The sequence below is a fragment of the Furipterus horrens genome, unplaced genomic scaffold, assembly GCF_987537825.1.
Source record: "Furipterus horrens unplaced genomic scaffold, mFurHor1.1.pri manual_scaffold_9, whole genome shotgun sequence".
Lineage (NCBI taxonomy): Eukaryota > Metazoa > Chordata > Mammalia > Chiroptera > Furipteridae > Furipterus > Furipterus horrens.
In genome coordinates, this window is record NW_028327179.1 from 90,650,237 (window position 1) to 90,663,166 (window position 12,930).

At 42.4% G+C, this 12,930-nt stretch overlaps 1 protein-coding gene across 7 annotated transcripts in view; it reads left to right on the plus strand.

Moving 5' to 3' along the window:
- The window catches only part of CALD1 (caldesmon 1), a 193,439-nt gene that overhangs the window by 117,629 nt on the left and 62,880 nt on the right, over nt 1–12,930 (plus strand). Inside the window, exon 1 of one of the 7 annotated variants that reach the window (XM_090287537.1) lies at nt 128–315. The exons of the other annotated variants lie outside the window; for them this stretch is intronic. Coding sequence (XP_090143663.1) covers nt 263–315 — 53 coding nt within the window. The 5' untranslated portion in view covers nt 128–262. Of the gene's footprint in view, nt 1–127; nt 316–12,930 lie in introns of those variants that run through there. 7 annotated transcript variants of the gene reach the window in all.

The window sequence follows — 12,930 nt, forward strand, 5'->3', positions numbered from 1 at the left end:
AAATAACAATCAGCTCTCTGATGATCCTATGCTGAGGAGGAAAAAAAAAGGGTGGGGAGGAGTAGATTTGGCAGAGGACAAGCCCAGACTTTCGTCACAGGGACAGACCAAAAAGTGTTAACACAAAGGGAACACACGGGAGCATCCTGCACACTGCATTTCAGCCACAGATAACATGGCACCTCAGGGCGCCCAGCCCCCACCCTGACCACCCCAGAGGGTCTCAGTATCTACAGCACCTCCGCCCCTTCCAGCTGCAGACATGCTCAGGGGATCCAGTTCTCAGGGAAGACGCAGCCTGGCCGCGCTCTCCCAGTGAGTGTTCACTTTGCCTCTTTGGTTTAATTCTCTCTCTCTCTCTCTCTCTCTCTCTCTCTCTCTCTCTCTCTCTCAAAGGAATTGTTGTTGTAAAAGAAAAGGTTTTGCTTAATTATTGGAGTGGGAGGAAAGAGGATAAATCAGCAGGCAAAGGGAGGCAGCGAGTATGTAAGTTTCAGACCTGTAGGAGACTTTCTGGTCTGAACTTGGTGGCTCTTCTGATGGGTTTCCCTCATCTCCATTTTTATGCTGGTTTGTAGACCTTTGCCAGGGTTTATACCTAGGCTCAGGGTTTCTCTCTTCCAAATACCGAGCTGCAAAGCACTGTGTGTCTCAAGATCTGCTGTTAATTTACACTTGAGCCCTCTGCTCAGAATGATCCATTTGCAGGACTCAGATTTTGGCTAAAGCACACATTGCCCAATCCTTAAAGTCAACAGCCCAAAGCCCTTAATATACTGACCATCTGATTGTGACAGAAAGAGACTGAGAGCACATGCTATTGATCTGGGAATTGCTGAGATAACAGGCTCCAAGGTTTAGGATCATGAAATCCTGGAATGTTAGAGCCCGCAGGGGCCCCAAGGTTTGTTTGCTGCAACGCTGTCCTTCTACAGACAAGGAGGCAGAACCCAGAGCAGTAACTCTACTTACCCGAAGCCTGACAGCGGTCAGTCGTGAAGCCTGTGTTTTTGCACTCGTGGGAAAGGCACCTTTTCGTACTGACGCTTAGGAGGTTTGGAAAACTTACTGCGTCTTAGAAGAAGGTACCACGCAAGAGGACGAACACCAAGTAGCCTTTCAGTAAATCTTTCCCATGTTTGAGAGTTTTGGCACTGAGTCAGCATGACAATTGTTGTTCTTGTTGCTCCAGCATTTGTGCAACAGTAAATCAGATAAACAGAGGAACTCAGCGGGGTCCTAAAAACGCGACCCACGTCCACGATGTTAGCAGATCTCTTGGGTAACCAATTTCTGTATGTGTGGTTAGCTCAAAGGGGTTTGAGAGGTTATCTCTATCATCCAGTGGTTATCAAACTAGTTGGGTTTTTTGTTTGTTGGGGGAGGTTTGTTTGTCGAAATTTAATGCTACAAGGAATTCTGTTCCATAAAGGAGATGTTCTGTCAGATAGGTGGATTGGGATCCAGAGAGGGTCATCCTCACTACACTCCCCAGGCTTGTCCCATTGGTCACCCTCACCCGACTCTCTGGGGATCCCTTGTCTCCCTACCCCCCCCCCCCACTCGACCGGAACTTCCTTGGAATTTTAGGTATCTATGGAACAGTTCAGAAACTCCTTGTTTCATGCCTTCATTTCCAATGAGGAAACTGAGGCCCACAGTGGGGAGAGGCAGAGGTGAAGGCCTTGCACAGGGCTTCACAGCTGGTCAACAGCAGAGCCTGAAATGCTAGGAGAAGAGCCCCCTGTCTCTGTCTGTCTCTGTCTGTCTGTCTCTCTCAGTCTCTCTCTCAATTCCTGGTTCTTTTTCCCACTCCGTCATGCTTGTGGTTCTATGGTTCTATCAATTTACTTTCTTTGTGTCTCTCTCATTCCTCTCCGCCCACTCTGTCATTTCCTAAAGTTTAATAGGTATTGCCTCCCACCTGGACAATTGCAGTTGCCCCTCATTTAGTCCCAACTCAGTCTCTCTAGCCTTTCAGATCCTGTCCCTGCTGCCTCCACCTCCCCCCACCTTTGAAGGTGGAGCCCGTTTTCCTCGATATGGTATTTAACGTTCTCCACAATCTGCCATAAATATTTCTTTCCATTCTGCCCTCCCCCTCCTCTGGCTAAATAGGACCACTCACTGTTCCTAAAACTCATGATGGACAAGCTACCTCCATTTCTTGGCTCCCTTGACTCCCTACCCAGGGAACACCCCCCCGTGCCTCAGTTTCCTCCTCTTAAATGGAGGCATGAAACAAGATCAGGTTTCTGAACTGTTCCGCAGAGACTTAGGATTCCAAGGAAGTTTTGGTGGAGTGGGTAGTGCCGCTGGGGAAAGAAAGGATGGCGAGTGAGGTGGGGTGAGCTATGGGGCATGACAGGGGAGTGTGGTAGGAGTGAGAAGCTCTATCTCATCTGCTTCTGACTTCCTGCCTGTCCTTCAAGGCCCTGGTCAAACGCTGCCTTCCTCCATAACCCTTCCTCAGTTCCGCTTTTCTCTCTACTCTACTAAGCCTTCTCCATCCTCCTATTGTTAGCCTGGACTAAGGTTAGTGGTGAACATGCCTGTTATCCCATAATAGATGGTAATTCATTGGCGGGCAGGAACCATTTTGAATCTTTGAACCTTCAGTTTCCAGCATGATGCTGAAGCTCAAAATATCTCCTTTAAGTTTCCTGTTACTGGATAAACCAAACAGCTCATCTAAGTTCACATTTTTCGTGTGAGTCACTTGAACACACGAAGTGCCTCTGCACCTTTTGCTTTGGAAGTAGTAGGTTAAATGCCAAAACAGGTGCCCAGCAAAATGAATTCTAAATTCCTTTGCATTTACATCAGATAATTATCCATTTCATCACCTACAGAGCGAGATTGGCAGTGTTTTTTGTTTTTGTTTTTGTTTCTAATGAGGCACATTAAAATTCCTGAATGTCAAGACCTACAGGGAGCCATGTTATTTTCAGGGGCAGGTGTGAATGGCTATTCAATTCTTTAGAATAAAAGGTGCTGCTTAATATGTTTCTAGTTAGATTATTGAGAGATTCTGTCACTTGTAGTATAGTATTTTCCCCACAACTTTTCTAATTTTTCCAAAGCCCTAGTAAAGTCTTCTTGAGTCAAGATTTTGGTTTTCTTGTAAAGATTCATGCTTTAGTCCATTAACAGTTAAACTTATTTCTTTTAAAGATTTTATTTATTTATTTTTAGAGAGAGGGGGAGGGAGGGAGGAAGAGAAGGAGAGAAACATCAATATGTGGTTGCCTCTCATGTGCCCCCAACAGGGGACCCGGCTGGCAGCCCAGGCACGTGCCCTGACTGGGAATTGAACCTGAGACCTTTGATTCGCAGGCCCACACTCAATCCACTGAGCCACACCAGCCAGGGCTAAACTTCTTCTTATAAACAGTATACTTTGCTGCATCCTGAGAATGAAAGGTTTTTTTTCTGTGCCACATTTTGAAACGAATGTGGAAGAGTGTGTAAATTTTACAACCTTGGAATAAAAATAAAATAGGAAATTATTTAGTTTGTCCTACTGTTTTCTGAAGAACTGAAGATAAAAACATGGCAAAGAAAGAAATGATTGGCATAATTATATAAGATTCAGCAAAAATAGCAGAAGAAATATACATAAAAATGTTCAGGTTTGTAAAAAGTATAAAAATACCTGGATTAGCCAATCTTACTGGGGAATATTGCATGACAGATTTCCAGCATGCTAAGTTTTGTAACAAAAACCCAAAAACTTTATAGAACTCTCTTTCCATTCTTTAAAGTAGATATTTCCACACATTTACAACACTCTCCACTTGCTGAGGATTTTCATTATGGACATAGTTTTTAAAATCATGCTGTGAAACAGTGATACCTCCATGGACAGCGAGACTCCCATCCAAAAGCAGGTGCAATTATTAAGTGATGTTCCCTGTCGTCGTATTTATGTCTTTTATCTCTTCTGATTGCTGTTAAAACACCCACCTCTGGTGACCCCACTCTCTATTCTGCTGTAGCCAAAGATATCCATAAATCCAGTTTGTTAGAACTGTGTTCAAAGTAAAAGTCAGTAGTCTAGGTGGAGGAGGAGTAAGGGGCCTTCTCTTCTACAAAGTAAAGGAGAAGTACGTTTGGGGACACTTGGTTTACAAACTGGCCATTTTTGCTCCCTTTGAGGTTTAAAGATTGGTTCTAAATGGTTGACTTTTCTGGATCTCTCATCTGGTGAAGGGTGAAATTATTACTGGCGATTTATGGGTGAAAAATAAGAAAGAATGGCAACAAAACTAACACTTGGGCTTTCCATCTGTTAGGAACTCCACAAACAGTATTGTTGAACTGCTTATGCCCTGATGACAGCAGGTCTTTATGGAGGTGGTCTTGACTTTCTGCACGTGTCTTCCTGGTCAGCTGGCCACAAGCACACTGGCTCGGTAGTTGGTGGCCCCAGGCCTTTCTGTCCTTGTCGATTCCATTTGCATTGCTCATTTCTCTTTCCCTCTCCTTACCTTTGACCTATGCCTGTCCTTAAAACATGCCCGCACTTCCTGCTGCTTCTCATGTCCCCCCCGCCCCCAGCCCATCAAAAATGGTTTTGCAGCTGTAGGTCTAACCGCAGCAAGAGGAATGGGGGGAGGAGAGGTGCTCCTCTTCCATCTGGAGGCTGATTTGCTGCTGGCCTTTCTGACTAGACCACTGAGGACGTGTTTTTCTTTTCCCCATTAAACAACAACACAGCTTCACTCTTTGGTACTAGCTTCAGATATATCTTGGGTCTAAAAGGTGGTTGTGGTCCCAACTGCCATGTGTAATGTGTTTGAAGTTCCAAACTAATTCGCAAATTAAAGTCTTGAAAACAAACTTCTCATAAAAACAGGACTGCCTGGATTTGTTTCCAAGCCTAACTGAATTTTTAAGAGGAGCCTTTTAAAAAATCTGTAAACCTCACTCATTTCTATGCATTCATTCAACAAATATTCATGAAAGGTTTTTCTGTGCTGGCCAGTGCTGCTGGACTAAGCACTGAAAATATAAAAAAGACGAAACACAGGCTCCAGCTTTAAGATTATCTAGTCTTCTAACCTCCCACCCACTGCAGGCATCTTTCTCCTGTCCTCTGCCCCCACAACCCCACTGGCCAACGTCCCCAGCTCCGTTTGGAGTTGTGGGTGTTCTCAGACCCGGTATAGCCACCTGATCAAGCATTAGCTACATCAGTCTCTTCCTATCGGCTTTTTCCCTCTGTTCCTCTGAAGGAAATGCCAGTTTCTTTTAACTCACAGTGCAGTTAAAATAACCCTGCATTTGATAGGTTTATTTTGTGATTCAGTATCATATGCATACACATACATATATGTCTTTGGACCAAATCTTTCACAAAACAGTGCTCACTTTTGCTATGTACAAGGCCCCCTGATATATTTTAGCTTTTATCATTAAAGTGTACAATGTGTAGACATATTTGCAAATATATCTACACATTGTGAAAGGGATCCCATCCTAGAGTTAATTAACACATCCATCACCCCTTATATTTACCTTTATTTTTTCTTTCTTTGTTTTTTGATGAGAACGGTTAAGTTCTAATTTCTTAGCACATTTCAGTTATATAATAAAGTATTACCAACTATAGTCACTATGCTGTACATTAGCTACTCGGACTTTATTTATCTTATAACTGAAAGTTTGTACCCTTTACCAGCCTCTCCCTATTTCCCCCAAACCCCAAACCCCAACCCCTGGTAAACAGCATTCTAGTTTGATGTTTTTATTATTAATTCTACATATAAGTGATACCTACATTATTTGTTTTTCTCTCTCTGGCTTTTATCACTTAGTATAATGCCGTCTAGATTCATTCACATTGCAAATGGCAAGATTTCATTGTTTTATAAGGTTGAATAATATTCCATCATATATATTATTAATATGTATATATGTATATACTATATTATATGTGTGTTTACTCACATTTTTAAATTTATTGACCTTGGCTATTGTGAATCATGCTATTGGGTTGGCCAAAAAGTTTGTGTGGTTTTTTTCTGTAAAATAAAAGACACACTTTTTATTTTCACCAATAACTTTATCAATTTGGATATTTTGAGTATGTCAGCTATCTCCCGCATGGTATAATGTTGATCGTTCTCAATGTCAACTGGTCTACCCAACTGTGGAGCATCATCCAGCAAGAAGTCTCCAGCACAAAACTCCACAAATCGTTTTTGCCGTGTTCAATCAGTTAGAGCACCTTCTCCATACACTGCACAAATGTTTTTTGCATTTCAGTTGCATTTTTACCTTTCTTGAAATAATAAAGCATAATATGCCAAAGATGTTGTGTATTTTCTTCCATCTTCAATATTAAGATAGCTACACAAAAATTGACCAATTTGGTAATTTTTTAAAAATTGCACACTGATATCACAATACAATCTAACAATATTGTTACAAATGAAGTTAAAGACAACTAAGTGTTACAAGAGCCATCATACAGAAAAAAACTAAACAAACATTTTGGCCAACCCAATATAATAACATAGGAATACGGATATCTTTTTTATTTAGTTTTCTGCCTTCTCATATTTTCTAAACTCTTACATTTCATTAAAAAATGGTGGTCATAATCTACTAAGTAGATTTCAGGAGTTCCACACTGAAGTTTGAAAACCACTGAACATGCTGCATAATCTTGGTATGCGGGCCCGCCTTCTGAGTAGCTTAGGAAGCTCTGCTAGCCCATGAGCCCACTGGCTGCCTGCTGCAGGGGTCAGCCTGGAGGTTTAAGGAGAAGCTTTTGGGTGGGAACCAGAGGGTCTGGATTCTGGCCTAGCTCCTTAAATAATCAGCACCATGAGCTCCAGGAAGCTACTTCATCTATAAAACAGAGAGACAGGCCTGCTTGCTGTAATTCACTCAGTGGCAAGGCCATCTGTTAAAGTGACATGCATTAAAGTATATGAGGAAATATTATGTACAAGACAAATGCATGTCATTATTAAAGAGCCCTATTTTTCCCAATTAAAATTTAATATCAGAGAAACAACTTAGACCATTTGTTTTCGTAGAGTCGGGAAAAGATTCTTGCATGGGCTATAATATTATGCAACTTCATAAATAAAAATCTCAGAATGGCATTTGTTTGTGGTGTCGTAACTAGGTTTGTATTTAAGAAGCTCAGCCAGGGCACCCTCGCTCCTCTGCCCTTAAATGCTTTTTCTGGTTATAAAATCAAGGAAGCCACCAGGTGGTGGGTGGGCTTTTAACTCAGGAGCCAGTTTTGAAGGAGTCTGCTCTGCCTGATAGTATCTGCTCTACCTCACTGGATTTATAAACACTAATTCCCACTGTTTTTAAAACTACTTTTTATTGAAAACAACTGCCATTAAGCAAAAGCAACCAGGAAAGGAGATCCTTTTATTAAGAAGTATAAACTTCTAGAGAAAATATGGTACTTTTCTCACTGATCTTTCCCTTTTTCTTTATGACTTTATTGTAAACCTCATGTCACGCAGGCATTGAAAGGGATATTTCATTCAATTCCTGGTATTTCTTTTGGATCTTTTCTATGCTGCTGAACTCTTCTTTAGGGCCTAACCCACACTAGACACTTTGTCTCTCTGAGGCTAGCTCTGTCTGCTGTTAGCTCTCCCTGCCTTTACTTTATCTTCTCATGACTGCGTTCTGATCCTTATAAGCGATGTCCACACTCACCTCTTCCAGAACTCGATTCTCCAAATCACTTCCCTTATATGTCACAGAGGAAATGTAAAATAATAATATAATGAGATAAGGACTATATTCACCCCAAAGAGAAGGAAATAAATTGGCCACTTTGCTCTTTAAAGAGTGCAAGAATTCTTTATGCAGATCAGCAATACCCCACCAAAGGCCACACAGCTCATATCTACCCTGCATAGTTTCCAGAGAAAAATACATAGAGTGCATACAATTTTAAGTAGTTTTCAAAAACCTAGCTTTAACGTAATTTCATGACACTTGTAGCTTTTGTGTAGATAGTTTTCACAGCTATTTAATACATTGTTATGATATGCCTACAAATGTAATTGAAAAAGACCGTGTTCCTCAGCTTTTTAATGAGTAAGTGCAGCCCAGAGGGGTTAGGTACACTGAGCCTTTGGAGCAGGAGGAATGGCTTTAATGAGGAAGCCAATGCTCACCTCTGCCGTCCCGCAGGTAACTTTTCTGGAGTGAAGTAGCACTGCTGGTTGGCAAAGGGGTGACAGTGCTCCTGTTGGCCAGACCGACCTCCTCTCCTGGCACATAATGGGCAAAGTTCGTGACAGATGAGAAACCAGAGCCAGATATCCCAACTCCCACATCGGCGTGTAGACCTCACTTGTTACACAGTGTGTAACCCTGAGCAGTCCATTGGATTTTTCTGTGCTTAAATTTCGTCATCTGTAAAAAAAAAAAGTAGAATACCTGTTGTGCAAGTTTAGTGAAAATGGAAGGAATGAGCTATGTGTGAATGTGTAAACCACTGTTACATTTTCTACCTTTTCTTCCTTCTTCACTTGGCTTCCTCAAGACCCCAGAAGAGAGATGGTTTGGTATCTTATGCCAACAAGGCAGCTGATGCTAGGGCGAAAGGCAGCTAAATTCAAGTCGTGATTGACATGTATTCATTAAAACACCCACCTACTTTCAAAAACTCAGAGAAGCACTTCCTCTCGGATTTTAGTTTCGCCATTTCCTTACTGCTTAAAAATGATAACCCGTACTGCCACCCTTGGATGACCCTGAAGCTAAGTGAAACATGCTGAAAATGGACTTTTGGGGCAAAGTATAGAATTACTACTCTTTGTAGTTGGCCTGAACTAGATACATTGTGAAGGAGGATGTAGGGAGAAGTAAAGATCTATTTGCCAGAGATGTGGTTGCCACCAGTCTTTAAGTATTTGTGACAGGTGAGGAGAGTGTAAATTCAGAATACTGACTTTGAACTCCAGGTAAACATGGATTCCGGTTCTAGTCACATCTTCTTATTAACTGCATGCCCTTCAGCAAACGACTGATTCCCTCTAGGTTTCTTAGTTTATGTATCTACGAAAAGAGGTAATGTATGTGAAGTGGTTAGCACAGTGCCTGGCACTTAGTAAGTACTCAGAAGGGTGTTGGGGGCTGGCATGAACTGAGTGCCTAGGGGATGAATCTGTGGTGGCTTTCAGGTAACCGTGAAGAGTTGTGTTCATTTCCTAGGGCTGCCATTACAAACCCCCGCAAACTGGGTGGCTTAGAATAACAGAAACTTACTGTCTCACAATTCAAGATGCTAGAAGTCTGAAGTCAGGGTATCAGCACAGCCACGCTCCCTCTGAATTCTGTAAGGAGAGCCTCCTTCCTTGCCACTTCCAGATCCTGGCAGTCCTTGATGTCCCTTGGTTTGTGGCAGCAAAGCTCCAGTGCTTCCATTACTTCCCATGACCTTCTCCCTACTTCTCTTCACATTATCTACCCTCTGTGTGTCTGTCTCTGTGTCCAAATTTCCCCTTTTTACAAGGGCACTAGTCATGTTGGATTAGGCTCCCCCCCTAATGACCTCATCTTAGCTCAATTACATGGGTAAAGATCTTATTTCCAAATAAGGTCACATCCTGAGTTATCAGAGGTTGGACTGCAACATATTTTTGGAGAGGGCACATTTTAGTGCATAACATGAGCATACAGACTTCCTCAAATTCAATGCAACAAACCTGACCCTCACCTCCACATTTCAGTTTGCTGAGGTCTCCACACATTGGGCAAACCTTATGCATCTTGGGGAGGCCTAATGTAAAAATGATATTCTGATATCAATTAGATAGGTACGCAGTGAACACTTCCTAATCTCAAACGGGAAAGAGCTCCTTACACTCAAGCACAGGCGGGGACTTCTCCTTTAATCTCACGGGAAGCAGGGCACCCGGGAACTATGTACAATCTCCAGTCATCCCAAGGGAAACAGCCTTGACGTCATAAATGGAACTGCCCCAGGTCTATAAGGAGTTAGTATCATGGGAAATATTTCCACCTACTTTCCCTCCCCTGTATACGTTTTAAATTTTCTGATGTTCCTTAAACATCGAATTTGACCTCGGGAAATATTATGAGTCTGTCTCTCCTAAAGATTTATGGACTGGGAGGGAGATCCTACAAAACATTCCCTCCACCCAAAGGATGAAGGCTCTGTCACCTGGCTGCCCTGGGAGCCTAAGAAGGCTAGAGTTTTATGAGCCCAGCTCAGAGCCGCAGGGAAATCTCCAGCCAAGATCCCCAGATACCAGGGGAGCAAAAGGAAACCAGCAAAGGTGGAAACTGAGCGTAGGAGAGAATAAACATATGAGATAACAGCAGAAGGCATCTTCATACGTCACATGAGCTGCTGGTTCAATGTCATGAACCACTCACCTAAATACACAGTAGACGGTGCTAGGAATCTTCAGGAAGAAATTATATTAACAAAGTAGGACCATTTGATTCTTAAACTGAGTACTGCATTAGTTTCCTAGGGCTGCAGTCACCAAGTCCTACAGACTAGATATCTTAAAATTTAACAGACGGGGTTGTTTCTTTTTGAAGACTGGGAGGAGAATCCGCTCCCTGCCTCTCCCCTAGCTTCTGGTGGTTTGCTGGCCATCTTTAGTGGTTTTGCAGGTAGATTCATCACCCTAATCCTCTGCCTTCACATGACATTTTCTCTGTCTCTTCACATAGCCTGCCTTTCATGCATGCCTGTTCCTGTGTCCAAAATTTCCCCTTCTATAAGGCCACCAGTCAGAGTGGAAGAAGGCCCACTCCGATAACCTCCTCATAACTTGATTACCTCTATAAAGGCCTTATTTCCAAATAAGATAACTTTCTGAGGTACCGCGAGATAGGTAGTCAATGTATAATTTTTAAAGGATACACTTCAACCCATAACAAGTACTGGAAAGATTTCAAGTATGTTATGTGGCATTTCATAGTTTAATTCATAAGAAATACGTGGAACGCGTGTGCAAGTCAAATGCCAGCTGGCTGAAAGATATTGGGACAGTAGGGACATGTGGATGCTCCACTGACAGGCAGTCTGTCTAAAGCCATTCTAGTGAGTCAGCCCAACCTCCATGCCTAGAGCTTTGATCCACCAATTCTTCACTAAGTTTGGGCTTTCAGCCAGCCGCATAGAATAGAAAAGGAGATTATCCTTTTCCACTAGGACACGTGCATTTTCTGGCATGGGAAGATCAGGCTCTCTGGTGATAAATTTCCATCTACATTTTAATGAGAGATGACACGGATTAAGAGAGAGACAGAGAAAATGAGAGATAAAAGGTATTGCATTTTGGGGGGAAGTTTTAGCTGCAAACCCCCCCCCCCACTACTCCTCAAAGAAGAAAGACAGAGAAAAGATAGTCAATACAGGAAGGATAAGGGAACACTAACAAAAGATAAGAATTTTCCCTACCTTTATTTTGCATTTCCCAGACCTCTCTGGTGTTAATATTTTCAGTGAAAGGGAGTTTAAGATCCTTGAGTCGGAAAACTCTTTCGGCCCAATTCTCCCCTTTTTGCTTGCAAAGAGCAGCATATCTTGGAAGACATGTACACACAGGATCTACTTCCCATATGATGATGAGGAAGAGGACAAGGATCATAGCAATAATGATAATAATAAAATCATAAAAAATGGTTAACACATGTAATACTTACCGTATGCCAAACACTGTTCTAATTACTTCACAAATATTAGTTCATTAACCCTTCAACAACACCACAAGTTAAGTACCACTACCTCTATTTACAGGTGAGGCTAATGAGGCTAGAGAGGTTGATGGACGGGCCCACCTCCTCCCGGCTTGGGTGTGTGTGTTGACTGGCTCCTGGCTCCAGGCCTGCTCCAAGCTGGCTTCTGATAGCTCCCTCACTCTCTGCAGCTTAACACTTAATGGATGTTATTCCCTGCCTGGGCTTTCACAGTCTCACCTCTGGTCTCTTGAGTGGGAGAATCTGGCAGCAATTATTCTATGACATCAGATCCTGCTTGATGAGCAAGCTCTCCTCCTGGCAGGACAGGGCTAGAGGAGGCGAGAGGAGTGGTCTGGAGAGGGTCTTTGAACTCTCATGACTCATGACCTTAAATGAACAGTCCAGGGGACTAAATACTGCTTCACAGGCCCTACAAAGAGGCAATGAGTGTGTCTCTTCCCCCAGCGGGAGACCTGGACTCCCGTATAACTAGCAACTCCTCTCATTTCATGGTTAATAATATCACATGACTTCCTTATGTCAATTTAAAGAAAATAAACTCTTAACTCCATAGCTTAACTTCTAAATTCTGTTGTCAAAGTCAAAGAACTGAGACCTGGGAAGAAATAGACATGCTATTTTGTAGCGGGGCAACAGCCTAGACTCTGGGGTCAGCCACATTGTAGCTAAAATACTATGTGTGTAATCCTGGGCAAGTGATTTGTGGCAGGTTTGCTCATCTAGACTTAAAATTAGAATAACTGTGTCTACAAAGGGAATCAGGAGGAAAAGTGGTTGATCCATTTCCTAAGAAAGATTGGTGTGTTGTGAAAGCACCAGCTATGTTTAATATAAGAAATACTGAAAAAAACACTAGTCACGAGAACTCAAGGTAGCCAAACTGCATTTGATGGATTCAGGGGTCGTGTTTTTAAAGTGAGCTTAGCCGATGTGCAGAATGATGATGTCACATGTAGAAAATTCAAGCTAATTACTGAGGATGTTCAGGGCAAAAACTGTCTGACTAATTTTCATGGCCTGGCTCTTACCTGTGACAAAATGTGCTCCATGGTCAAAAAATGGCAGACCACGATCAAAGCTCATGTTCACCTCAAGACTAACGATGGGTATTTGCTCCATGTATTTTGTGTTGGTTTTACTAAAAAATGCAACCATCTGTTTCAAAAGACCTTTTCCACAGCATCAGCAGGTCCGCCA